Source organism: Bombina bombina, chromosome 7 (assembly GCF_027579735.1).
Source record: "Bombina bombina isolate aBomBom1 chromosome 7, aBomBom1.pri, whole genome shotgun sequence".
Lineage (NCBI taxonomy): Eukaryota > Metazoa > Chordata > Amphibia > Anura > Bombinatoridae > Bombina > Bombina bombina.
In genome coordinates this window covers 523252343-523278175 of record NC_069505.1, presented here as the reverse complement: position 1 = coordinate 523278175, position 25833 = coordinate 523252343, and the positions used below count along the sequence as shown (strand labels likewise).

General features: G+C 39.8%; 1 protein-coding gene across 2 annotated transcripts in view; it reads left to right on the top strand.

The window, feature by feature from the left end:
• Window positions 1-25833, top strand: part of LOC128666966 (HHIP-like protein 1) — an 86552-nt gene that overhangs the window by 15945 nt on the left and 44774 nt on the right. For both annotated transcript variants that reach the window (XM_053721802.1, XM_053721801.1), the window contains exon 3: window positions 15700-16346. In XM_053721802.1, the coding sequence (XP_053577777.1) occupies window positions 15700-16346 (647 nt within the window). The remainder of the gene's footprint in view (window positions 1-15699; window positions 16347-25833) is intronic.

Below are 25833 nucleotides of genomic sequence, written 5' to 3'. Positions count from 1 at the left end.
TGGATTTCATATCCCTTTAAATACATAGCGCTATATTACAAGTAGAGAGCAATTGATTGTGCATGAAGCGTTATCTTGTTCTTGGTCTTGGGGGTCAATTTATCTAAGTGAGAGCGGACATGATCCGATATAGCGGATCATGTCCGCTGCACATCGATAAATACTGACAGCATACGCTGTCGGCATTTATCATTGCACAAGCAGTTCTTGTGAACTGCTGGTGCAACGCCGCCCCCTGCAGATTCGTGGCCAATCGGCCGCTAGCAGGGGGTGCCAATCAACCCGATCGTATCCGATCGGGCTGATTGCTGTTCGCCACCTCAGAGGTGTCTTAGGACCACTGCGTCTTAACTTTCGCTTCATGCAGAACTGAAGCGGGGTGGGTCGGAAGCAGAATCCGCTGCTTCATAAATTGACCCCTTGGACTAAGAAAAACGCACAATCTGGTATGACAAGTAGATGGTTAAAAATGTTAACCAGAGCGCCTTAATGCTGCCGTCACTTTTTTGGCGCACGCTATACTTTTAATAGATCATGTAGAGAGCGCTATTAGCACGCTGGGAAAGTGTGTATGTATGAATATACATTTTTATATACTTAACTTTCATTAAAATAGTACAGAACTACATAAAGGTCTAATCTGCTTGAGCACCGTGGGCATAGTGCTTGAGCGATATCCAACACACCGGCACTATCCAACATATATTAGACTATTGCTCAAGAGATAAAAAAGATAACTTGGGTGTTGTTAAAAAGACATGAAATCCAAAATGTTTCTTTCATAATTCAGATAGAGCATACAATTTTAAACAACTTTCCAATGATCAAAGTTGCTTCATTCTCTTGGTATCCTTTTGTTAAAGGAGTAGCAATGCACTACTGGGAGCCAGCTGATCAAATTAGATGAACCAAGCAAAGAGGCATATATGTGGAAGCACCAATCAGCAGCTAGCTCCCAGTAGGGCATTGCAGCTCCCGAGCCTACCCTGGTATGTTCTTCAACAAAGGATGCAAAGGGAGCAAATCAAATTAGATAAGAGAAGTAAAATTGAAAGTTGTTTAAAATCGCATGCGGTATCTGAACCATGAAAGTTTCATTTTAATTTTACTGAACCTTTAACATATATATGATACTAATAGTTTTGCTCTCCGCTTGTAAACTAACCCAAAATGAGATAGGTTCAGCAATCAGCAATTACATGTTCCAACAAATAAGAACATGAAAGTTTAAAATGTGACTTTAATTCCTGAGGCAGTGATTTGAATAAACTCGGTCTATACAAGATTTCTCTCTCATGTGTGATATTTCTCTTCATCTTATGAGATTCCTCCCTTTTAACTATTTATTGAAGACCTGTGAGCTCTGGTCATTATTTAAAGGGACATTAAACACTATGAGATGGCAATATAAAATGATAAATCATACATAGTAACATAGTAGATGAGGTTGAAAAAAGACCGAAGTCCATCGAGTTCAACCTATAATATATAGAAAAAAACTCTGCACTTTACTTGAATTATTTATTTTCTCCCCTTTTCCTGTAATTCCTTTCTGAAACTGTAAGCTTTTCAGTTCCTGTTAGAAATAAAAGTGCAGAACACGGTTATATTCCTCACAGCAATTGGCTGCACACTCTAGTGACCCATTTATAACTGTATCTAATTGGCCACAGCAGAGAAGGTAACCTAAGTTACAACATGGCAGCTCCCATTGTTTTATAGACACTAAAACTTTACACTTATTTTGTCACTATTTAAACATCTAATGAAACTTTAAAAAATACATCTGCATGTTATTCTCAGACTAATCTGTTCTTTGAATGCATCATTCTATCATTTGTTTAGTGTTTAATGTCCCTTTAGGTTTGCTGTACCAGCTTTGATTTCAATAGTCCCCCACACACATATCCCACCATCACCTTCTTTTTTTCTGTTAAAGTTGGCTTTCCGACTCAACTTGAGACTTGACAAAGTTGAAAATATCTTGCAAGGACTTGAGACTTGACTTGAATGTATCTTGCAAGGACTTGAGACGTGACTTGAGACTTGACTTGAAAGTATCTTGCAAGGACTTGAGACTTGACTTGAAGGTATCTTGCAAGGACTTGAGACTTGACATGAAAGTATCTTGCAAGGACTTGAGACTTGACTTGAAAGTATCTTGCAAGGACTTGAGACTTGACTTGAAAGTATCTTGCAAGGACTTAAGACTTGACTTGAGACTTGACTTGAAAGTATCTTGCAAGGACTTGTGACTTGACTTGAAAGTATCTTGCAAGGACTTGAGACTTGAAAATCTCTTGCAAGGACTTGAGACTTGACTTGAAAGTATCTTGCAAGGACTTGAGACTTGAAAGTATCTTGCAAGGACTTGAGACTTGACTTGAAAGTATCTTGCAAGGACTTGAGACTTGACTTGAAAGTATCTTGCAAGGACTTGAGACTTGAAAGTATCTTGCAAGGACTTGAGACTTGACTTGAAAGTATCTTGCAAGGACTTGAGACTTGAAAGTATCTTGCAAGGACTTGAGACTTGACTTGAGACTTGACTTTAAAGTTGCTTGCATCACAAAAAAAAAAAAAAAATATTTGGTTTGCACAAGTATATTCTGCAGTGGTCTCAATAAACGTGCATGATAGTTAAAGCAATATTAAACCCAATTATTTTATTTTGTTGGTCAGACAGAGCACACAATTTTAAAAAAAGTTTCCAATTTACTTCTGTTATAAAATTTGCTTTGTTCCCATGGTATTCTTTGTTGAAGAGATACCTAGATAGGCATCTAGAGCACTACATGACAGGAAATAGTGCTGCCATCTAGTGCTCTTGCAAACGGATAACATTCTTGCAAAACTGCTGCCATATAGTGCTCCAGAAATGGGTAGGGCTCCTAAGCATACATTCCTGCTTTTCAACAGAAGATAGCAAGAGAACAAAGAAAAATTGATAATAGAAGTAAATTAGAAAGTTGTTTACAATTGCACGCTCTATCCGAATCATGAAATAAAAATGTTGGATTTCATACAGTAAAGCTGCATAATCGACAAATAAATAATAAAAAAAGACAATGTAATAACACTTAAAGGGACATTCCGGTCAAAATATAAATGCACATAGAAGAATTACATAATTGATTAGAAACATATTTGTAATATAGATGTATTGGCTTTTAGTAAAAGTTATCACTGTTTTAGTGTTAGCATTTTTCTCTGCACATGCATGTGAAGCATAGCTAGATATTCTCAGTGCACCAGCATTTTAAATACTGCAGCTGCTCAGAGCACCAGTGGGGCTTGTATCTTGTCAGCCATTAACAAATTCAGTCATTACCAGATGGTACAGGCTCTCTGAGCGAGTGCTGTGTTTAAAATGCTGGTGCACGGTACATACTTAAATACACTTATAAAACAGCTATAGCTTTTATTAAAAGCATTTTTGCTAAAACATCTATATTACAAAAATGTTCTATTCAAAACTAAAATGCATGGGGATTCAAATTTTGGCTGGAATGTCCCTTTAATTTTAATTTCAAATGAGAAGTAGATTTTTTTCTGGCAAAGTTAAGTCCATTTTCCTCCCCCTGTATCATGTGACAGCCATCAGCCAATCACAAAACACATATGCATATACTGTGCACTCTTGCACATGCTCAGTAGGAGAAGGTGCCTCAGAAAGAGGGCATATACTGTACTGTGCACATTTTGATAATGGAAGTCATTTAGAAAGCTTTGTTTTTGTTTAAATTACATTCTCTATCTGAATCATTAACGTTTAATTTTGATTTTAGTGTTCCTTTAAACTTCAATGCCTCAGAAAGAGAATGCAGTTTTAAGATAATTTTTTATTTACTTTTATCAAACTGACTTTGTTCTCTTGCTATTCCTTTGCTTTTAAAGCATACCTACATAGGCTGAAGAGCTGGAATGCATTACTGAGAGATAGCTGGTGATTGGTGGCTATGCACACATGTCTTTTGTCATTTGCTCACCAGATGTGTTGCTGCCCTGGAGCTGCCTTTAACTATGTGTTTAACACATTTACAGTAATTAAACACATAGTTATATTGAAGCAATAGTGGAATAATAAAATGCTCTAACACTAAAGAGCATTTTCTTTTTGCAGTTTTAAGTTCCTTTAAAAAAACAACCATAAACTAGTACAAGAATATTAGTCCTTGTGAAGATTAAATTTGCATGCAAGCTCAGTTGTTCTTACGCATAAGTTGATTAGACTGGAAAACTTCACAGAAAAGTAGACAATGGGCACTAATACGGTTCCTGAGGCAAAATGAATTGATCATGGCTTCTGCTATATTTTCTTTCTTATTTTTTTGTTTTATTGAGGTTTAAAGAGTCAGTCTTATCCAAAATAAACTTGTATGATTCAGATAGAGAATGTAATTTTAAACAATTTTCCAATTTACTTTTATCACCAATTTTGCTTTGTTCTCTTGGTATTCTTAGTTGAAAGCTAAACCTAGGAGGTTCATATGCTAATTTCTAAGCCCTTGAAGGCCGCCTCTTCTCTCAGGGCATTTTGATTTTTCACCACTAGAGGGTGTTAGTTTGTGTGTGTCATATAGATAACACTGTGCTCATGCACGTGAAGTTCCAGGGAGCCAGCATTGATTGGCTAAACTGCAAGTCTGTCAAAAGATCTGAAATAAGGGGGCAGTTTGCAGAGGCTTAGATACAAGATAATCCCAGAGGTAAAAAGTATATTAATATAACTGTGTTGGTTATGCAAAACTGGGGAATGGGTAATAAAGGGATTATCTATCTTTTAAAACAATAAATATTCTGGTGTAGACTGTCCCTTTAAAGGGACACAAAACCCACATTTTTCTTTCATGAAATAGATAGAGCAGGCAGTTTGAAGCAACTTTCTAATTTACTCCTATTAAACATTTTTCTTCTTTCTCTTGGTACCTTTATTTGAAAACGTAGGAACGTAAGCATAAAAGCCGGCCCATTTTTGGTCCAGCATCTGGGTAGCGCTTGCTGATTGGTGGCTACATTTAGTATGTTTTTTTTTTCATAAAAAACTAAAAGACTATTTTTGGGGGCAGTTGGGGCACTTTTAGAAAATTAACCAGAGATCTGATCTCTGATTAATTTTCTGAGCGCTAAATGCTACAGCGAGCTTGCAGTCGTAATAACCAGCCACTTGTAATGGCTGGCTATTTATTACGCACCAGTGAACAGGGGAATTTGACAGTTTACAAGCACATGATAAATTAGAGCTCCATTTGTAATCTAGCCCAAAATGTGCCCCAACTGCTCCCCAAAAAATGTGTGTAGTGCCTTTTGGAAATCAAAAAAATAGTAGCATCTTTTTTTTTTTTTTAAACGGCATAAAGCCGTTTTTAGGGGATAAAGTTTGCAGGATGTGACATGTTGGAAAAAATACGGCACTGAAAAGTGCCTTTACATTGTAGTCTATGGGGACTGTGTGTTCGCTATAAATATATACTGTATATATATATATATATATATATATCAAGAAAAAAGTTGTGTGACCTACGCGCTGAGAAATAAGTGCTATGAAGCCAAAATGTGCTGCCAAAATCCACATATTGTGTTATCTGAATTCCCTCAAGCTCAGAGACACAATACAAGGAGAAATTATGGAATAAAAAAGGTTTGTGGATTGGCGCAAAATCACACAAATCTCAGAGGTTATATTATGTAAATAATTTAGTGATAATATATCATATCACAGATGGTATCATATAAAGATTGAAACAATTAGTATAGGTTCTAAATCTATTAGAACTACAAAATACTAACAACAGTGGTAATCACATACGCTAGGGGTATTAAAACGTCTGCACAGTTCAGATATGAATTAGTTAAAGGGACATGAAAACCAATTTTTTTCTTTGATGATTCATATAGAGAATATAATTTTAAACAACTTTCTAATTTACTTCTATTATCTAATTTGTTTCATTCTATTGGTATAATTTGTTGAAGGAGCAGCAATGCACTAATGGTTTCTAACTGAACACATGTGTGAGCCAATCACAACCGATATACAGTTGTGCTCATAAGTTTACATACCCTGGCAGAATTTATGATTTCTTGGCCATTTTTCAGAGAATATGAATGATAACACAAAAACTTTTCTTTCACTCATGGTTAGTGTTTGGCTAAAGCCATTTATTATCAATCAACTGTGTTTACTCTTTTTAAATCATAATGACAACAGAAACTACCCAAATGACACTGATCAAAAGTTTACATACCCTGGTGATTTTGGCCTGATAACATGCACACAAGTTGACACAAAGGGGTTTGAATGGCTATTAAAGGTAACCATCCTCACCTGTGATCTGTTTGCTTGTAATTAGTGTGTGTGTATAAAAGGTCAATGAGTTTCTGGACTCCTGACAGACCCTTGCATCTTTTATCCAGTGCTGCACTGACGATTCTGGATTCTGAGTCATGGGGAAAACAAAAGAATTGTTAAAGGATCTGCGGGAAAAGGTAGTTGAACTGTATAAAACAGGAAAGGGATATAAAAAGATATCTAAGGAATTGAGAATGCAAATCAGCAGTGTTCAAACTCTAATAAAGAAGTGGAAAATGAGGGGTTCTGTTAAAACAAACCACGGTCAGGTAGACCAACTAAAATTTCAGCCACAACTGCCAGGAAAATTGTTCGGGATGCAAATACAAACCCACAAATAACTTCAGGTGAAATGCAGGACATGTGGTGTGGCTGTTTCAAGATGCACAATAAGGAGGCACTTGAAGAAAGATGGGCTGCATGGTCAAGTTGCCAGAAGAAAGCCTCTGCAAATGCCACAAAGTATCCCGCTTACAATACGCCAAACAGCACAGAGACAAGCCTCAAACCTTCTGGCACAAAGTCATTTGGAGTGATGAGACCAAAATTTTGCTTATTGGCCACAACCATAAACGCTACATTTGGAGAGGAGTCAACAAGGCCTATGATGAAAGTTACACCATTCCTACTGTGAAACACGGAGGTGGATCACTGATGTTTTGGGGATGTGTGAGGTACAAAGGCACAGGAAATTTGGTCAGAATTAATGGCAAGATGAATGCAGTATGTTATCAAACAGAACGCCTCATTTTCCACTTCTTGGTTAGAGTTTGAACACTGCTGATTTGCATTCTCAATTCCTTGGATATCTTTTTATATCCTGTTCCTGTTTTATACAGTTCAACTACCTTTTTCCCACAGATCCTTTGACAATTCTTTTTCTTTCCCCATGACTCAGAATCCAGAATCCTCAGTGCAGCACTGGATGAATGATGCAAGGGTCTGTCAGGAGTCCAGAAACTCCTTGACCTTTTATACACACACACTAATTACAAGCAAACAGATCACAGGTGAGGATGGTTACCTTTAATAGCCATTCAAACCCCTTTGTGTCAACTTGTGTGCATGTTATCAGGCCAAAATCACCAGGGTATGTAAACTTTTGATCAGGGTCATTTGGGTAGTTTCTGTTGTCATTATGATTTAAAAAGAGTAAACACAGTTGATTGATAATAAATGGCTTCAGCCAAACACTAACCATGAGTGAAAGAAAAGTTTTTGTGTTATCATTCATATTCTCTGAAAAATGGCCAAGAAATCATAAATTCTGCCAGGGTATGTAAACTTATGAGCACAACTGTATATATGCAGCCACCAATCAACAGCTAGAACCTAGGTTCTCTGCTGCTCCTGAGCTTGCCTAGATACACATTTCAGCAAAGGATAACAAGAGAAGGAAGCAAATTAAATAATAGAAGTAAATTGAAAAGTTGTTTAAAAACAGAATTTATGTTTACCTGATAAATTACTTTCTCCAACGGTGTGTCCGGTCCACGGCGTCATCCTTACTTGTGGGATATTCTCTTCCCCAACAGGAAATGGCAAAGAGCCCAGCAAAGCTGGTCACATGATCCCTCCTAGGCTCCGCCTACCCCAGTCATTCGACCGACGTTAAGGAGGAATATTTGCATAGGAGAAACCATATGGTACCGTGGTGACTGTAGTTAAAGAAAATAAATCATCAGACCTGATTAAAAAAACCAGGGCGGGCCGTGGACCGGACACACCGTTGGAGAAAGTAATTTATCAGGTAAACATAAATTCTGTTTTCTCCAACATAGGTGTGTCCGGTCCACGGCGTCATCCTTACTTATGGGAACCAATACCAAAGCTTTAGGACACGGATGAAGGGAGGGAGCAAATCAGGTCACCTAAATGGAAGGCACCACGGTTTGCAAAACCTTTCTCCCAAAAATAGCCTCAGAAGAAGCAAAAGTATCAAACTTGTAAAATTTGGTAAAAGTGTGCAGTGAAGACCAAGTCGCTGCCCTACATATCTGATCAACAGAAGCCTCGTTCTTGAAGGCCCATGTGGAAGCCACAGCCCTAGTGGAATGAGCTGTGATTCTTTCGGGAGGCTGCCGTCCGGCAGTCTCGTAAGCCAATCTGATGATGCTTTTAATCCAAAAAGAGAGAGAGGTAGAAGTTGCTTTTTGACCTCTCCTTTTACCGGAATAAACAACAAACAAGGAAGATGTTTGTCTAAAATCCTTTGTAGCATCTAAATAGAATTTTAGAGCGCGAACAACATCCAAATTGTGCAACAAACGTTCCTTCTTTGAAACTGGTTTCGGACACAGAGAAGGTACGATAATCTCCTGGTTAATGTTTTTGTTAGAAACAACTTTTGGAAGAAAACCAGGTTTAGTACGTAAAACCACCTTATCTGCATGGAACACCAGATAAGGAGGAGAACACTGCAGAGCAGAGAATTCTGAAACTCTTCTAGCAGAAGAGATTGCAACTAAAAACAAAACTTTCCAAGATAATAACTTAATATCAACGGAATGTAAGGGTTCAAACGGAACCCCCTGAAGAACTGAAAGAACTAAATTGAGACTCCAAGGAGGAGTCAAAGGTTTGTAAACAGGCTTAATTCTAACCAGAGCCTGAACAAAGGCTTGAACATCTGGCACAGCTGCCAGCTTTTTGTGAAGTAACACAGACAAGGCAGAAATCTGTCCCTTCAGGGAACTTGCAGATAATCCTTTTTCTAATCCTTCTTGAAGGAAGGATAGAATCTTAGGAATCTTAACCTTGTCCCAAGGGAATCCTTTAGATTCACACCAACAGATATATTTTTTCCAAATTTTGTGGTAAATCTTTCTAGTTACAGGCTTTCTGGCCTGAACAAGAGTATCGATAACAGAATCTGAGAACCCTCGCTTCGATAAGATCAAGCGTTCAATCTCCAAGCAGTCAGCTGGAGTGAAACCAGGTTCGGATGTTCGAACGGACCCTGAACAAGAAGGTCTCGTCTCAAAGGTAGCTTCCAAGGTGGAGCCGATGACATATTCACCAGATCTGCATACCAAGTCCTGCGTGGCCACGCAGGAGCTATCAAGATCACCGACGCCCTCTCCTGATAGATCCTGGCTACCAGCCTGGGGATGAGAGGAAACGGCGGGAACACATAAGCTAGCTTGAAGGTCCAAGGTGCTACTAGTGCATCCACTAGAGCCGCCTTGGGATCCCTGGATCTGGACCCGTAGCAAGGAACTTTGAAGTTCTGACGAGAGGCCATCAGATCCATGTCTGGAATGCCCCACAGCTGAGTGACTTGGGCAAAGATTTCCGGATGGAGTTCCCACTCCCCCGGATGCAATGTCTGACGACTCAGAAAATCCGCTTCCCAATTTTCCACTCCTGGGATGTGGATAGCGGACAGGTGGCAGGAGTGAGACTCCGCCCATAGAATGATTTTGGTCACTTCTTCCATCGCTAGGGAACTCCTTGTTCCCCCCTGATGGTTGATGTACGCAACAGTTGTCATGTTGTCTGATTGAAACCGTATGAACTTGGCCCTCGCTAGCTGAGGCCAAGCCTTGAGAGCATTGAATATCGCTCTCAGTTCCAGAATATTTATCGGTAGAAGAGATTCTTCCCGAGACCAAAGACCCTGAGCTTTCAGGGATCCCCAGACCGCGCCCCAGCCCATCAGACTGGCGTCGGTCGTGACAATGACCCACTCTGGTCTGCGGAATGTCATCCCTTGTGACAGGTTGTCCAGGGACAGCCACCAACGGAGTGAGTCTCTGGCCCTCTGATTTACTTGTATCTTCGGAGACAAGTCTGTATAATCCCCATTCCACTGACTGAGCATACACAGTTGTAATGGTCTTAGATGAATGCGCGCAAAAGGAACTATGTCCATTGCCGCTACCATCAACCCGATCACTTCCATGCACTGAGCTATGGAAGGAAGAGGAACGGAATGAAGTATCCGACAAGAGTCTAGAAGTTTTGTTTTTCTGGCCTCTGTCAAAAATATCCTCATTTCTAAGGAGTCTATTATTGTTCCCAAGAAGGGAACCCTTGTTGACGGAGATAGAGAACTCTTTCCCACGTTCACTTTCCATCCGTGAGATCTGAGAAAGGCCAGGACTATGTCCGTGTGAGCCTTTGCTAGAGGAAGGGACGACGCTTGAATCAGAATGTCGTCCAAGTAAGGTACTACAGCAATGCCCCTTGGTCTTAGCACAGCTAGAAGGGACCCTAGTACCTTTGTGAAAATCCTTGGAGCAGTGGCTAATCCGAAAGGAAGCGCCACGAACTGGTAATGCTTGTCCAGGAATGCGAACCTTAGGAACCGATGATGTTCCTTGTGGATAGGAATATGTAGATACGCATCCTTTAAATCCACCGTGGTCATGAATTGACCTTCCTGGATGGAAGGAAGAATAGTTCGAATGGTTTCCATCTTGAACGATGGAACCTTGAGAAACTTGTTTAAGATCTTGAGATCTAAGATTGGTCTGAACGTTCCCTCTTTTTTGGGAACTATGAACAGATTGGAGTAGAACCCCATCCCTTGTTCTCTTAATGGAACAGGATGAATCACTCCCATTTTTAACAGGTCTTCTACACAATGTAAGAATGCCTGTCTTTTTATGTGGTCTGAAGACAACTGAGACCTGTGGAACCTCCCCCTTGGGGGAAGCCCCTTGAATTCCAGAAGATAACCTTGGGAGACTATTTCTAGCGCCCAAGGATCCAGAACATCTCTTGCCCAAGCCTGAGCGAAGAGAGAGAGTCTGCCCCCCACCAGATCCGGTCCCGGATCGGGGGCCAACATTTCATGCTGTCTTGGTAGCAGTGGCAGGTTTCTTGGCCTGCTTTCCCTTGTTCCAGCCTTGCATTGGTCTCCAAGCTGGCTTGGCTTGAGAAGTATTACCCTCTTGCTTAGAGGACGTAGCACTTTGGGCTGGTCCGTTTCTACGAAAGGGACGAAAATTAGGTTTATTTTTTGCCTTGAAAGGCCGATCCTGAGGAAGGGCGTGGCCCTTACCCCCAGTGATATCAGAGATAATCTCTTTCAAGTCAGGGCCAAACAGCGTTTTCCCCTTGAAAGGAATGTTAAGTAGCTTGTTCTTGGAAGACGCATCAGCCGACCAAGATTTCAACCAAAGCGCTCTGCGCGCCACAATAGCAAACCCAGAATTCTTAGCCGCTAACCTAGCCAATTGCAAAGTGGCGTCTAGGGTAAAAGAATTAGCCAATTTGAGAGCATTGATTCTGTCCATAATCTCCTCATAAGGAGGAGAATCACTATCGACCGCCTTTATCAGCTCATCGAACCAGAAACATGCGGCTGTAGCGACAGGGACAACGCATGAAATTGGTTGTAGAAGGTAACCCTGCTGAACAAACATCTTTTTAAGCAAACCTTCTAATTTTTTATCCAGGATCTTTGAAAGCACAACTATCCTCTATGGGTATAGTGGTGCGTTTGTTTAAAGTGGAAACCGCTCCCTCGACCTTGGGGACTGTCTGCCATAAGTCCTTTCTGGGGTCGACTATAGGAAACAATTTTTTAAATATGGGGGGAGGGACGAAAGGAATACCGGGCCTTTCCCATTCTTTATTAACAATGTCCGCCACCCGCTTGGGTATAGGAAAAGCTTCTGGGAGCCCCGGCACCTCTAGGAACTTGTCCATTTTACATAGTTTCTCTGGGATGACCAACTTGTCACAATCATCCAGAGTGGATAATACCTCCTTAAGCAGAATGCGGAGATGTTCCAACTTAAATTTAAATGTAATCACATCAGGTTCAGCTTGTTGAGAAATGTTCCCTGAATCAGTAATTTCTCCCTCAGACAAAACCTCCCTGGCCCCATCAGACTGGGTTAGGGGCCCTTCAGAAACATTATTATCAGCGTCGTCATGCTCTTCAGTATCTAAAACAGAGCAGTCGCGCTTACGCTGATAAGTGTTCATTTTGGCTAAAATGTTTTTGACAGAATTATCCATTACAGCCGTTAATTGTTGCATAGTAAGGAGTATTGGCGCGCTAGATGTACTAGGGGCCTCCTGAGTGGGCAAGACTCGTGTAGACGAAGGAGGGAATGATGCAGTACCATGCTTACTCCCCTCACTTGAGGAATCATCTTGGGCATCATTGTCATTGTCACATAAATCACATTTATTTAAATGAATAGGAATTCTGGCTTCCCCACATTCAGAACACAGTCTATCTGGTAGTTCAGACATGTTAAACAGGCATAAACTTGATAACAAAGTACAAAAAACGTTTTAAAATAAAACCGTTACTGTCACTTTAAATTTTAAACTGAACACACTTTATTACTGCAATTGCGAAAAAACATGAAGGAATTGTTCAAAATTCACCAAATTTTCACCACAGTGTCTTAAAGCCTTAAAAGTATTGCACACCAAATTTGGAAGCTTTAACCCTTAAAATAACGGAACCGGAGCCGTTTTGATCTTTAACCCCTTTACAGTCCCTGGTATCTGCTTTGCTGAGACCCAACCAAGCCCAAAGGGGAATACGATACCAAATGACGCCTTCAGAAAGTCTTTTCTAAGTATCAGAGCTCCTCTCACATGCGACTGCATGCCATGCCTTTCAAAAACAAGTGCGCCACACCGGCGCGAAAATGAGGCTCTGCCTATGCTTTGGGAAAGTCCCTAAAGAATAAGGTGTCTAAAACAGTGCCTGCCGATATTATTATATCAAAATACCCAAATAAAATGATTCCTCAAGGCTAAATATGTGTTAATAATGAATCGATTTAGCCCAGAAAAAGTCTACAGTCTTAATAAGCCCTTGTGAAGCCCTTATTTACGATCGTAATAAACATGGCTTACCGGATCCCATAGGGAAAATGACAGCTTCCAGCATTACATCGTCTTGTTAGAATGTGTCATACCTCAAGCAGCAAGAGACTGCTCACTGTTCCCCCAACTGAAGTTAATTGCTCTCAACAGTCCTGTGTGGAACAGCCATGGATTTTAGTGACGGTTGCTAAAATCATTTTCCTCATACAAACAGAAATCTTCATCTCTTTTCTGTTTCTGAGTAAATAGTACATACCAGCACTATTTCAAAATAACAAACTCTTGATTGAATAATAAAAACTACAGTTAAACACTAAAAAACTCTAAGCCATCTCCGTGGAGATGTTGCCTGTACAACGGCAAAGAGAATGACTGGGGTAGGCGGAGCCTAGGAGGGATCATGTGACCAGCTTTGCTGGGCTCTTTGCCATTTCCTGTTGGGGAAGAGAATATCCCACAAGTAAGGATGACGCCGTGGACCGGACACACCTATGTTGGAGAAATTGTATTCTCTATCTGAATCATGAATGAAAAACTTTGGGTTTCATGTCCCTTTAAGTTCATATAGAGTCCCAGCAGATAATGGTTTGTATACAGTGGATGGAATCCACAGACTGTTCAGAAAATAAGGAAGATGGGAAGCAGGAGTCCTGGTCCCTTTTGGGTATCTACTTACACTCTTCTACCTCAATCAATATGAGGTAAGGGCCGCACAGTATAGGTGTAGTCTAGTCACAGACACTAGGTGTATCTTGTCTCCTCGTGATGTGATATGATATATTATCACCAAATTGTTTACATATTATAACCACTGAGATTAGTGTGATTTTGCGCCAATCTACAAACCTCTTTTGTATTCCATGAAAAAAAAAAAAATATATATATATATATATATATATATATAAAAAAGAGAAAGGTTTAACAGCGCCTGTAAATCCTAATATCTAAACAGTTAAAAATGTAGTTAATGAGTCTGTTAGTTGGAGATCAATTCTTGATTGATGTAAAGTAATGTTGGTCCTAGTGGCATTAGGAAAATATAAAATATCCTTACCAGAAATTACCCCAATCTGATGAGGTAAGTATGCCGCACTGGGTATATAGGTGGTAGATCAATTCTGGACACCGGTAGATGCTCCCTTCAATTTTGACTGCCTCTTGGAGTATGTGGGGATGAAGTCCTTTTAGTGGGGATATCCCAATATGCTTCTTATGCAGATGTGCTTACTGCCTCTTGGAGTTTTCATGGTCTTGGTATGAACTTTCTCTTTGGCTTTTTGCAGTGGGGTGAAGCGCAGGTCATGCACAAAGGGGTTTTCACCCCAGGGACTGGAGCAGGAGCTTAACCCACCGGTCAGGAACCCCTTTGTGCATGACATGCACTTCACGCCACTGCAAAAAGCCAAAGAGAAAGTGTCCAGAATTGATCTACCACCTATATACCCAGTGCGGCATACTTACCTCATCAGATTGGGGTAATTTCTGGTAAGGGTATTTTATATATTCCTAATACCACTAGGACCAACATTACTTTACATCAATCAAGAATTGATCTCCAACTATTACTACAGACTCATTAACTACATTTTTAACTGTTTAGATATTAGGATTTACAGGCGCTGTTAAACCTTTCTCTTTTATACTCACTCTCACTCTATTAAGGTCATTACCTTATTTAGTGCTTGTTTATAATAGCTGCCTAATATTTCCTACATCCAGTGACTAGCGCAACTTTTAGAGTATCGCTTGTTTCCACCCAGGTCCCCTGGGTTGTTACATTCTACTTGCTTTCTCATATATATATATACACACACACAATACAAAGATAAACAAATCCTCCCTCCAAAGGTCAGCCACCTGGGTGCAAACATGCAATGAACAGTCCTGAAAAAAGGATGCAGTCTCAGGAGTTTTAGACAAACAGGGGTCGATTTATGAAGCAGCGGATGCCGTCCTAAGAACGCTGTTCCTTAACTCGTCCGCCACCTCTGAGGGGGAAGACAGCAATCAGCCAGATCGGATACGATCGGGGTTGATTGACACCCCCTGCTAGCGGCCGCGAATCTACAGTGGGCGGCATTGCACCAGCAGTTCACCAGAACTGCTGGTGCAATGAAAAATGCTGACAGTGTATGCTGTCTGCATTTATCGATGTGCGGCGGACAGCGTATCATGTCCGTCCGCACCTTAATAAATTGACCCCACAGTGTCAGCTTTTATTCGATGACGTTTCACTTATATACATATATATTTGTGTTAATATGTGTATAAAAATGAGGGGAGGCAGAAAAATTCAAAAGTCTCATAAATCCAGCTCTCTAAATGTTGCTATTAAAATGTTAACAACATTATTTTAAGCAGTATTTGCTCTGTTATTTTTCGGTTCCCAATGTTACATACAAATCACAGTACCAAAAAATAAAATGACAGGATACAAATTAACGATATATAAAGTCACAAAAACAATATATATTTTTATGTTGTTCCGGCATAAACAAACAAAAGGACAAAAGATCTAAAAATATATTTTTTATCTCCTCTCCTAGGAGTGTTCACCTTATGCCGCCCATTTATTTGATGCTGAAGATGCCAACACCCCCCTCCGTGACCTGCCAGGGCTATGTGGCAACTACTGTACAGAGTTTTGGACACGTTGTCGATATACACTCAGTCTTCTTATTGAGGACAGAGATGTAGGGGCTATAGAGGGCAGCCTTGTCAAGTTCTGCCGCTTTCTGACTTTAGATGATGTTAACTACTGCTACCCTAATGTTTTAACAAACGCTGAGCTCAATAATGGGTTGGGGAATGTAAAAGAAGATGAGGAAGGATGTCTTCAGTTATGTCTACAAGAAATCGCCAATGGACTACGTAATCCAGTAGCCATGGTTCACGCTAATGATGGGACTCACCGTTTCTTCATAGCTGAGCAGATGGGTTACATCTGGGTTTACCTTCCTAATGGCTCACGCATTGACAATCCTTTTTTGAACATCTCCAAAGCTGTACTGACCTCCCCATGGGCTGGAGACGAAAGGGGATTCCTAGGAATTGCCATGCACCCCAATTTTCGCCATAATGGAAAGTTTTATGTTTACTACTCTATCTATGCCAAGAAGGAGGAGAGAATAAGGATATCTGAATTCCATTTGTCAACTGACAATATCAACATGGCAGATCACACTTCTGAAAGGTAACAATATTTATAAAAAAATATAAAAAATAAAATATTGCAAGAACTATGAATATAATTTCTGTATTTTAGAGCTCAGTTGGTTAGTAGTAACTTAAGACACATATGCAGACATTTTTCCAAATGTTTTATTACACACTATACTTATCTACCCTGTCATTTGTAGCTTCCTGCTGATGCCAGACGCAGAAGTCTGATTTATATTCTAAGTAATCTGAACTTTAAAATACAATGAATAATTTAAAGGGACATTAAAGTCATTTTTATATATATATATATACATTAGAAACTATTCAGTGCATCATTATAAATCTGCCTACAAAATACATATTTTTAAACCAATGAAAACCTGCTATTGTGCAAGAAAAATATACCTTATTTTGCAGTATCAGGACAAAGTCTTTGAAAAGCCACTTAAACGTTAAGCGAATTGGAAACAATACAATTTCATAGTTAAATTAAAGGAATAGCACAAAAAAAATAAAAAATGCTTACCAGATAAATATTTTATTTCTGGTCATGAAGAGTCCACAACTTCATTCTAATTACCAGTGGGATATTCAACTCCTGGCCAGCAGGAGGAGGAAAAGAGCACCCCTGCAGAGCGGAGCTGTTAAGTGTCACTTCCCTTACCCATAACCCCCAGTCATTCGGCCGAAGGGAAATGGAAAAAGAAGATAACACAAGGGTATAGAGGTGCCTGCGGTTTACACAAAAATACTTACAAAATAAGGGGGGGGTCATGGACTCTCTATGCCTTGAAAGAAAGAAATTTATCAGGTAAGCATACATTTTGTTTTCTTTCCTATGGCATGGAGAGTCCACAACGTCATTCTAATTAATAGTGGGAACCAATAACCAAGCTAGAGGACACAGAATGAAAGGAAGGGAGAACAAAACAGGTAGACCTAAACAGAAGGCACCATTGCTTAAAAAAATTTTCTCCCAAAAGAAGCCTCAGCCGAGGCAAAAGTATCAAATTTGTAGAATTTTGAAAAGGTATGCAAGGAGGACCATGTTGCCGCCTTGCAAATTTGCTCCACAGAAGCTCCATTTTTGAAAGCTGAGGATGAATGTACAGCCCTAATGGAATGAGCTGTAATTTTCCCAGGAGACTGCTGACCAGCTGTCTCATAAGCCAACCTGATGGTAGTAGAAGTAGCCTTCTGACCCTTACGCTTGCCAGAGAAATTAACAAACAGGGCTGAAGATTGTCGAAAATCTTTAGTTGCTTGAAGATAAAACTTTAGAGCACGCACCACATCCAGATTATGCTGAAGATGTTCCTTCTGCGAAGAAGGATTGGGACAAAAAGAAGGAACAACCATTTCCTGATTTATATTGCGATCCAACACTGCCTTATGGAGAAATCCCAGGTTAGTGCGAAGGACCACCTTATCCGCATGAAAAATAAGGTAAGGTGAATCACATTGCAAAGCCGAAAGTTCAGACACTCGGCGAGCAGAAGAAATAGCAAGAAGAAAAAAACCTTCCAAGATAACAACTTAATATCAACAGAATGCATTGGCTCAAACGAAGCCTGCTGCAAAACTTTAAGAACAAGATTTAAGATATAAGGATAACTGATGCTCTCTCCTGTTTGATACGAGCAATGACTCGTGGAAGGAGATCAAACGGAGGAAACAGGTAAGCTAGATTGAAGTTCCAAGGAACCGCCAGAGTGTCTATCAAAACGGCCTGAGGTTCTCTTGACCTTGAGCCGTACCTTGGAAGCTTGGCATTTTGACAAGATGCCATCAGATCCAACTCTGGAACCCCCTACCTGAGGGTTATCATTGAAAACACATCCGGATGGAGAGCCCACTCCCCCGGATGAAAGGACTGTCTGCTCAGAAAATCCGCCTCCCAGTTGTAAACTCCTGGAATGTGGATGGTAGATAGGAGACAATCGTGAGCTTCCGCCTACTGCAGGATGCAAGTCACCTCCTTCATAGCTAGGCAACTCCGGGTTCCCCCCTGGTGGTTGATGTAAGCCACTGAGGTGATGTTGTCCGACTGGAATCTGAAAAACCGGGCTAAAGATAATTGAGGCCAGGCTGTCAAGGCAATGAAGATTGCTCTCAACTCTAAGATGTTTATGGGAAGAGAAGACTCCAACCGGGTCCAGAGGCCCTGAGCTTTTAATGAGCCCCAAACTGCTCCCCAGCCTAGCAGGCTGGCGTCCATGGTCACAATCATCCAAGAAGGTCTTAGGAAGCATGTGCCCAGAGACAGATGGTCCTGTGAAATCCATCACGAGAGAGTCTCGTTAGGGGATCCAGATCTATCCTCTGCAAGAGATCTGAGTGGTCTCCGTTCCATTGACTGAGCATGTATAGTTGGAGAGGTCTCCGATGGAACTAAGCAAAAGGAATGATGTCCATGGAAGCAACCATCAGACCAATTAACTTCATGCATTGAGCTACTGATGGACGAAAAGTAGACTGGAGGGAAAGGCATGAAGCAAGAATTTTGGATTTTCTGACCTTGTCAGGAAAATCCTTATGGACAGGGAATCTATGATATTCAAAGGGGGGGGGGGGGGTAGTAAGGGCGCTAGAAGCTAAAGATCTTAGGGGTGATATTCCCTAAGAAACACACCCTTGTAGTTGGAACAAGGGAACTCTTTTCCAGATACACTTTCCATCCGTGGGAACATAGAAAAGACAACAATATCTCTGTATGAGATTCTGCTAGTTGAAAAGATGACACCCGAACCAAGATGTTGTCCAGGTAAGGCGCTACTGCAATCCCCTGAGATCTGATCACTGCCAAAAGAGCCCCCAGAACCTTTGTGAATATTGTGGGAGCTGTGGCCAGGCCAAACGGAAGAGCAACAAATTGGAAATGCTTGTCCAGAAAAGCAAACCTCAGAAACTGATGATGATCCCTGTGAATGGGAACATGCAGATATGTGTAATTCAGGTCTCTGGTCGTCATGAACTGACCCTCTTGGACCAAAGGAAGAATGGAGTGAATGGTCTCCATTTTGAAGGACGGAACTTGAGGAATTTGTTGAGACATTTTAGGTCTAAAATGGGGCGAAAGGTTCCCTCCTTTTTGGTAACAACAAAAAGATTTGAACAGAATCCTAGGCCTCGTTCCCTTATGAGAACTGGGACAATCACTCCCAGGGAAGACAAGTCCTCTGCACATTTTAAAAAGGCCTCTCTTTTTTTTACCTGGTTTACAGATAATCTTGAGATGATGACTCTGGGAGGACAAGTCTTGAAACCTATTCTGTAATCCTGGGATACTATGTCCACAGCCCAAGGATCTGTGACATCGCATATCCAGCCTTGTTGAAAAAAAGAGAATCTGCCCCCCACCTGATCCAAGACTGGACAGGGGGCAGACCCTTCATACTGATTTAGCATCAGACACAGGTTTTTTGGATTGCTTTCCTTTATTCCAAGACTGGCTGAGTCTCCAACAAGACTTGGACTGCTACGGCTTGGAAGAGGAAGAGGGAGACTTCTGTCCTTTGAAGTTACGAAAGGACCGAAAATTAGAGTTTTGGCGACCCTTAGGTCTATTTTTCTTATCCTGAGGTAGGAAAGACCCCTTTCCATCAGTAATCTCGGAAATTATCTCCACCAGACCAGGACAAAGAGAGTCTTACCCTTATTAGGTAAAGATAGTAGTTTGGACTTAGAAGTTACATCCGCCAACCAAGATTTTAGCCACAAAGCCCTGCAAGCTAGAACAATAAAGCGGGACATCTTGGCTCTCAGTCTAATCACTTGCATATTGGCAACAGAAATAAAAGAATTAGCCAGTTTAAGAGCCTTGATGCTATCTTGGATCTCCTCTATAGAAGCATCTTCTAAAATTAGCTCAGACAGAGCATTGCACCAATAAGATGCAGCACTAGCCACTGTACCAATACCTGCAGCAGGTTGCTACTGTAGACCCTGATGAATGTACATTTTCTTTAAGTAAGCTTCAAGCTTCTTATCCATTGGGTCCTTAAAGGAAGTAGTTATTTTGGCTAGAGTAGAGATAGCTCCTTCTACCTTAGGAACCATGCACCACGAATTACGTATGGAATCAGCAACAGGAAACATCTTTTTAAAAACAGGAGAAGGGGAGAAAGGAACCCCTGGTTTATCCCATTCCTGAGCTATAATCTCCAACATATGGTCTAGAACTGGAAATACTTCCACAGAAGAAGAAATTTCATAATATCTATTGAGTTTTCTAGATTTTTTAGGGTTGACGGCAACAGAAGAGTCAGAGTTGTCCAAAGTAGCTAGGTGTTCAAGTTTAAATCTGAAATTGACATCTTCAGATTCTGCAGAATTTTCCCCCACAGTGTCAGAGTCTGAAATCTCATCTTCAGAGGCTACTGAGGTATCTTCCTCATTTGACACCTGGGAAGGGTTGACTAGCATAGGTTTAGCTTGTTCAGAAATCCTAGTAGCTAAAAATTCTTGGATTTCCTCTTACGCTTACCCAAAAGAGGATTTGAGGAACTGCAAGGCACTGTATGTGAAACAGATAAAGTCTGGGACGCATGAGGAGAAAGCTGAGGTATCTCTTGCACAGCAGAATCCTGGGAGACTTGTGGCTCAGAAAGGAGTAATATGTCTTTAAACTTTAAAGTTTTAGATAGACATGAGGAACAAAATTGCATGGGCAGGACAATCTGAGCCTCTAGACATAGTAAGCATTTGTCCATAGACATAACATCGTCCTGTTCTGTGTCCATATCTAAACAGGTCCCACTAATAATAAAATACAATATAGATTTAAAAAGGCAGGTCACTGTAAGGAAAATGTATTTGAAGCAACAGAGGAAATTCTCAGAGGTCTGGCCTCCTTGTCACCAAAAATACTTACAGTATATCATATAACAAATAAAGGCACCAGTTCCCACATCTAAAATGTGATTTTCACCCACTGCTAGGCACTAAAACACTTAGAAATCCCTTCAGCCACACTTGAGAGATACGAAAACCCAAAACAAGGGGTAAATATTAACCCTTTAGTCTCCATCTTAGTTAAACATACAAAAATGCCTGCAGCCTGCCCTATTAACTAAAAGGGTAACTGAGTCCCAAATGATCCTAGAGGAATTAACCCCTTAAAGTGCACACCTTCAGTACCTAGAAGGCAAAAAGCACTTACCTGAGGATCCTGCTGTTGGGCAGAAAGACAGTTACAAGGGTGTGATAGATACTCCACTCTCCATCAGGGGCCTGTAGACAAAGAAAGAACAGAGTAACTAACTCTGGCTTATTGCAAAGGGGTAGCAATAGTGTTAGAAGTAAAGCAAAGACCACCTCAACCCTTCTAACTGCTAAAAGGCCACCATTACTTTTACTAAAGAGATTGACATGGACTGGCCCAATACTTGCTTGCAGGGAAAAGTACCCATTAAAGGATTAATCTTCTCAGACACTCATCTTCACCATCCTCCCGTCACAGAGGCAAAGAATGACTGTTGGTTATAGGTAAGGGAAGTGACACTTAACAGCTCTGCTGGGGTGCTCTTTGCCTCCTCCTGCTGTTCAGGAGTTCAATATCCCACTAGTAATTAGAATGACGTTGTGGACTCTCCATGCCCTAGGAAAGTAATATATAAAACATTTTCTTCAGAGTGAAATTATATATATCTATATATATATATATATATATATATATATATATATATATATATATATATATATATATATATATATATATATATATATAATGCTATTTAAATTATTTCTATTTTACAAACAAATGGTTATACAGTTATACAGGCTTGCCAAATCAAGCATAGGGAGGTGGGAGACTAGGGAATGCTCAGATATTTTAAATCACTTTGACAAGAGATATTCAGTCATCAAGTTGTATGTTTTATTGACATTGAAAGAGAGGTTCTTTTAATTGTTCGAACTCTATAATGTTTTTGTTATAATTAGTTGTATATATTTGCTGTTCCCATTGGAATTAACACTATGGGGCCTAGTTATCAAGCCGTCAACCTCAAATACGCTGGAATTCCGCAGCGTATTTGTGGCGAGGCTGATTCGCCTTAGTTATCAAAGGCTCGAGACCGGCAAAAGTAGAATTTTGTGACGTAAACTTCGATCCGCCGGACTCAGTCCGACACAGATCGATTCTTATGTCACTCCAGATGTTCCGCACACAAGTGCGGCACAATCTGACTACTTTTGCTAGTTATCAAAGGACTAGCAGGTACGCTCGGCACTTTTCCGGCCCAGCGTACCTGGTTTTCAATCCGCCACCCCTGGAGGCGGCGGATCCCATAGGAATCAATGGGAGTCTGACCATAGCGAAAGTACAAGTTTGCTGCTGCCAGACATCCCATTGATTCCTATGGGAGATGTCTGCACCTAACACCCTAACATGTACCCCGAGTCTAAACACCACTAATCTGTCCCCCTACACCGCCGCAACTAAATAAAGTTATTACCCCCTAAACCGCCGCTCCCGGAGTCCACCGCAAACTACTCTATACATATTAACCCCTAAACCGCCGCTCCCGGAGCCCACCGCAACTATAATAAATGTATTAACCCCTAAACCGCCGCTCCCTGACCCCGCCGCAACCTATATTAAACTTATCAACCCCTAATCTGCCCCCCCTACACCGTCGCCACCTATAATAAATTTATTAACCCCTATCCTGCCCCCCACTACGCCGCCGCCACTGTAATAAAATTATTAACCCCTAAACCTAAGTCTAACACTAACCCTAACGCCCCCCTAACTTAAATATTAATTAAATAAATCTAAATAATATTTATATTATTAACTAAATTAATCCTATTTAAAAATAAATACTTACCTTTAAAATAACCCCTAATATAGCTACAATATAAATAATAATTATATTGTATCTATCTTAGGATTTATTTTTATTTTACAGGCAAATTTCAATTTATTTTAACTAGGTACAATAGCTATTAAATAGTTATTAACTATTTAATAGCTTACCTAGCTAAAATAAACTGAAATGTACCTGTAAAATAAATCCTAACCTAAGTTACAATTACACCTAACACTACACTATACTTTAATAAATTATTCCTATTTAAAACTAAATACTTACCTGTAAAATAAACCCTAATATAGCTACAATATAATTAATAATTACATTGTAGCTATCTTAGGATTTATATTTATTTTACAGGTAACTTTGTATTTATTTTAGCTAGTTAGAATAGTTATTAAATAGTTATTAACTATTTAATAACTACCTAGCTAAAAGAAATACAAAATTACCTTTAAAATAAATCCTAACCTAAGTTACAATTAAACCTAACACTACACTATCATTAAATTAATTTAATAAACTACCTACAAATAACTACAATTAAATACAATTACATAAACTAACTAAAGTACAAAAAATAAAAAAATAAGTTACAAACATTTTACAAATATTACAACAATTTTAAGCTACTTACACCTAATCTAAGCCCCCTAATAAAATAACAAACCCCCCCAAAATAAAAAAATGCCCTACCCTATTCTAAATTAAATAAAGTTCAAAGCTCTTTTACCTTACCAGCCCTTAAAAGGGCCATTTGTGGGGGCATGCCCCAAAAAGTTCAGCTCTTTTGCCTGTAAAAGAAAAATACAACCCCCCCAACATTAAAACCCACCACCCACATACCCCTAATCTAACCCAAACCCCCCTTACAAAAACCTAACACTAATCCCCTGAAGATCATCCTACCTTGAGTCGTCTTCACTCACACTGTTCCGATCAGCCAATAGAATGCAAGCTCAATCTGATTGGCTGATTGGATCAGCCAATCGGATTGAACTTGAATCTGATTGGCTGATTCCATCAGCCAATCAGATTTTTCCTACCTTAATTCCGATTGGCTGATAGAATCCTATCAGCCAATCGGAATTGAGGGGACGCCATCTTGGATGACGTCCCTTAAAGGAGCCTTCATTCGTCGTAGTCCGTCGGTGAAGAAGGATGTTCCGCGTCGGCGGGAGGAAGATTCAAGACCCGGCTTGGAAGATGACATCGCCGGGATAGAAGACCTCTTCAGCGCCTCTTGGAAGATGACATCGCCCGGATCGAAGACTTCTTCAGCGCCGCCTGGATGATGACTTCATCGGATGGAAGATTTCTTCAGTGCCACTTGGAGGATTAACTTCTTCTGCTCCAGATGTCCACTTCGGTTCCATCGCTGCTCGGCTGAGTGAAGACGACTCAAGGTAGGATGATCTTCAGGGGATTAGTGTTAGGTTTTTGTAAGGGGGGTTTGGGTTAGATTAGGGGTATGTGGGTGGTGGGTTTTAATGTTGGGCATGCCCCAAAAAGTTCAGCTCTTTTTACAGGCAAAAGAGCTGAACTTTTTGGGGCATGCCCCCACAAATGGCCCTTTTAAGGGCTGGTAAGGTAAAAGAGCTTTGAACTTTATTTAATTTAGAATAGGGTAGGGCATTTTTTTGGGGGGGGGGGGTTTGTTATTTTATTAGGGGGCTTAGATTAGGTGTAAGTAGCTTAAAATTGTTGTAATATTTGTAAAATGTTTGTAACTTATTTTTTTATTTTTTGTAACTTAGCTTTTTTTATTTTTTGTACTTTAGTTAGTTTATGTAATTGTATTTAATTGTAGTTATTTGTAGGTAGTTTATTTAATTAATTTAATGATAGTGTAGTATTAGGTTTAATTGTAACTTAGGTTAGGATTTATTTTAAAGGTAATTTTGTATTTCTTTTAGCTAGGTAGTTATTAAATAGTTAATAACTATTTAATAACTATTCTAACTAGCTAAAATAAATACAAAGTTACCTGTAAAATAAATATAAATGCTAAGATGGCTACAATATAATTATTATTTATATTGTAGCTATATTAGGGTTTATTTTACAGGTAAGTATTTAGTTTTAAATAGGAATAATTTATTAAAGTATAGTGTAGTGTTAGGTGTAATTGTAACTTAGGTTAGGATTTATTTTACAGGTACATTTCTCTTTATTTTAGCTAGGTAAGCTATTAAATAGTTAATAACTATTTAATAGCTATTGTACCTAGTTAAAATAAATTGAAAGATGCCTGTAAAATAAAAATAAATCCTAAGATAGCTACAATATAATTATTATTTATATTGTAGCTATATTAGGGTTTATTTTAAAGGTAAGTATTTAGTTTTAAATAGGATTAATTTGGTTAATAATAGAAATATTATTTAGATTTATTTAATTAATATTTAAGTTAGGGGGGCGTTAGGGTTAGTGTTAGACTTAGGTTTAGGGGTTAATAATTTTATTACAGTGGCGGCGGTGTAGTGGGGGGCAGGATAGGGGTTAATAAATTTATTATAGGTGACGACGGTGTAGGGGGGGCAGGATAGGGGTTAATAGGTTTAATATAGGTTGCGGCGGGTTCAGGGAGCGGCGGTTTAGGGGTTAAACTATTTATTTCGTTGCGGCGAGGTGCGGGATCAGCAGGATAGGGGTTAATAATTTTATTATAGAGGGCGACGGTATAGGGGGGGCCGGATA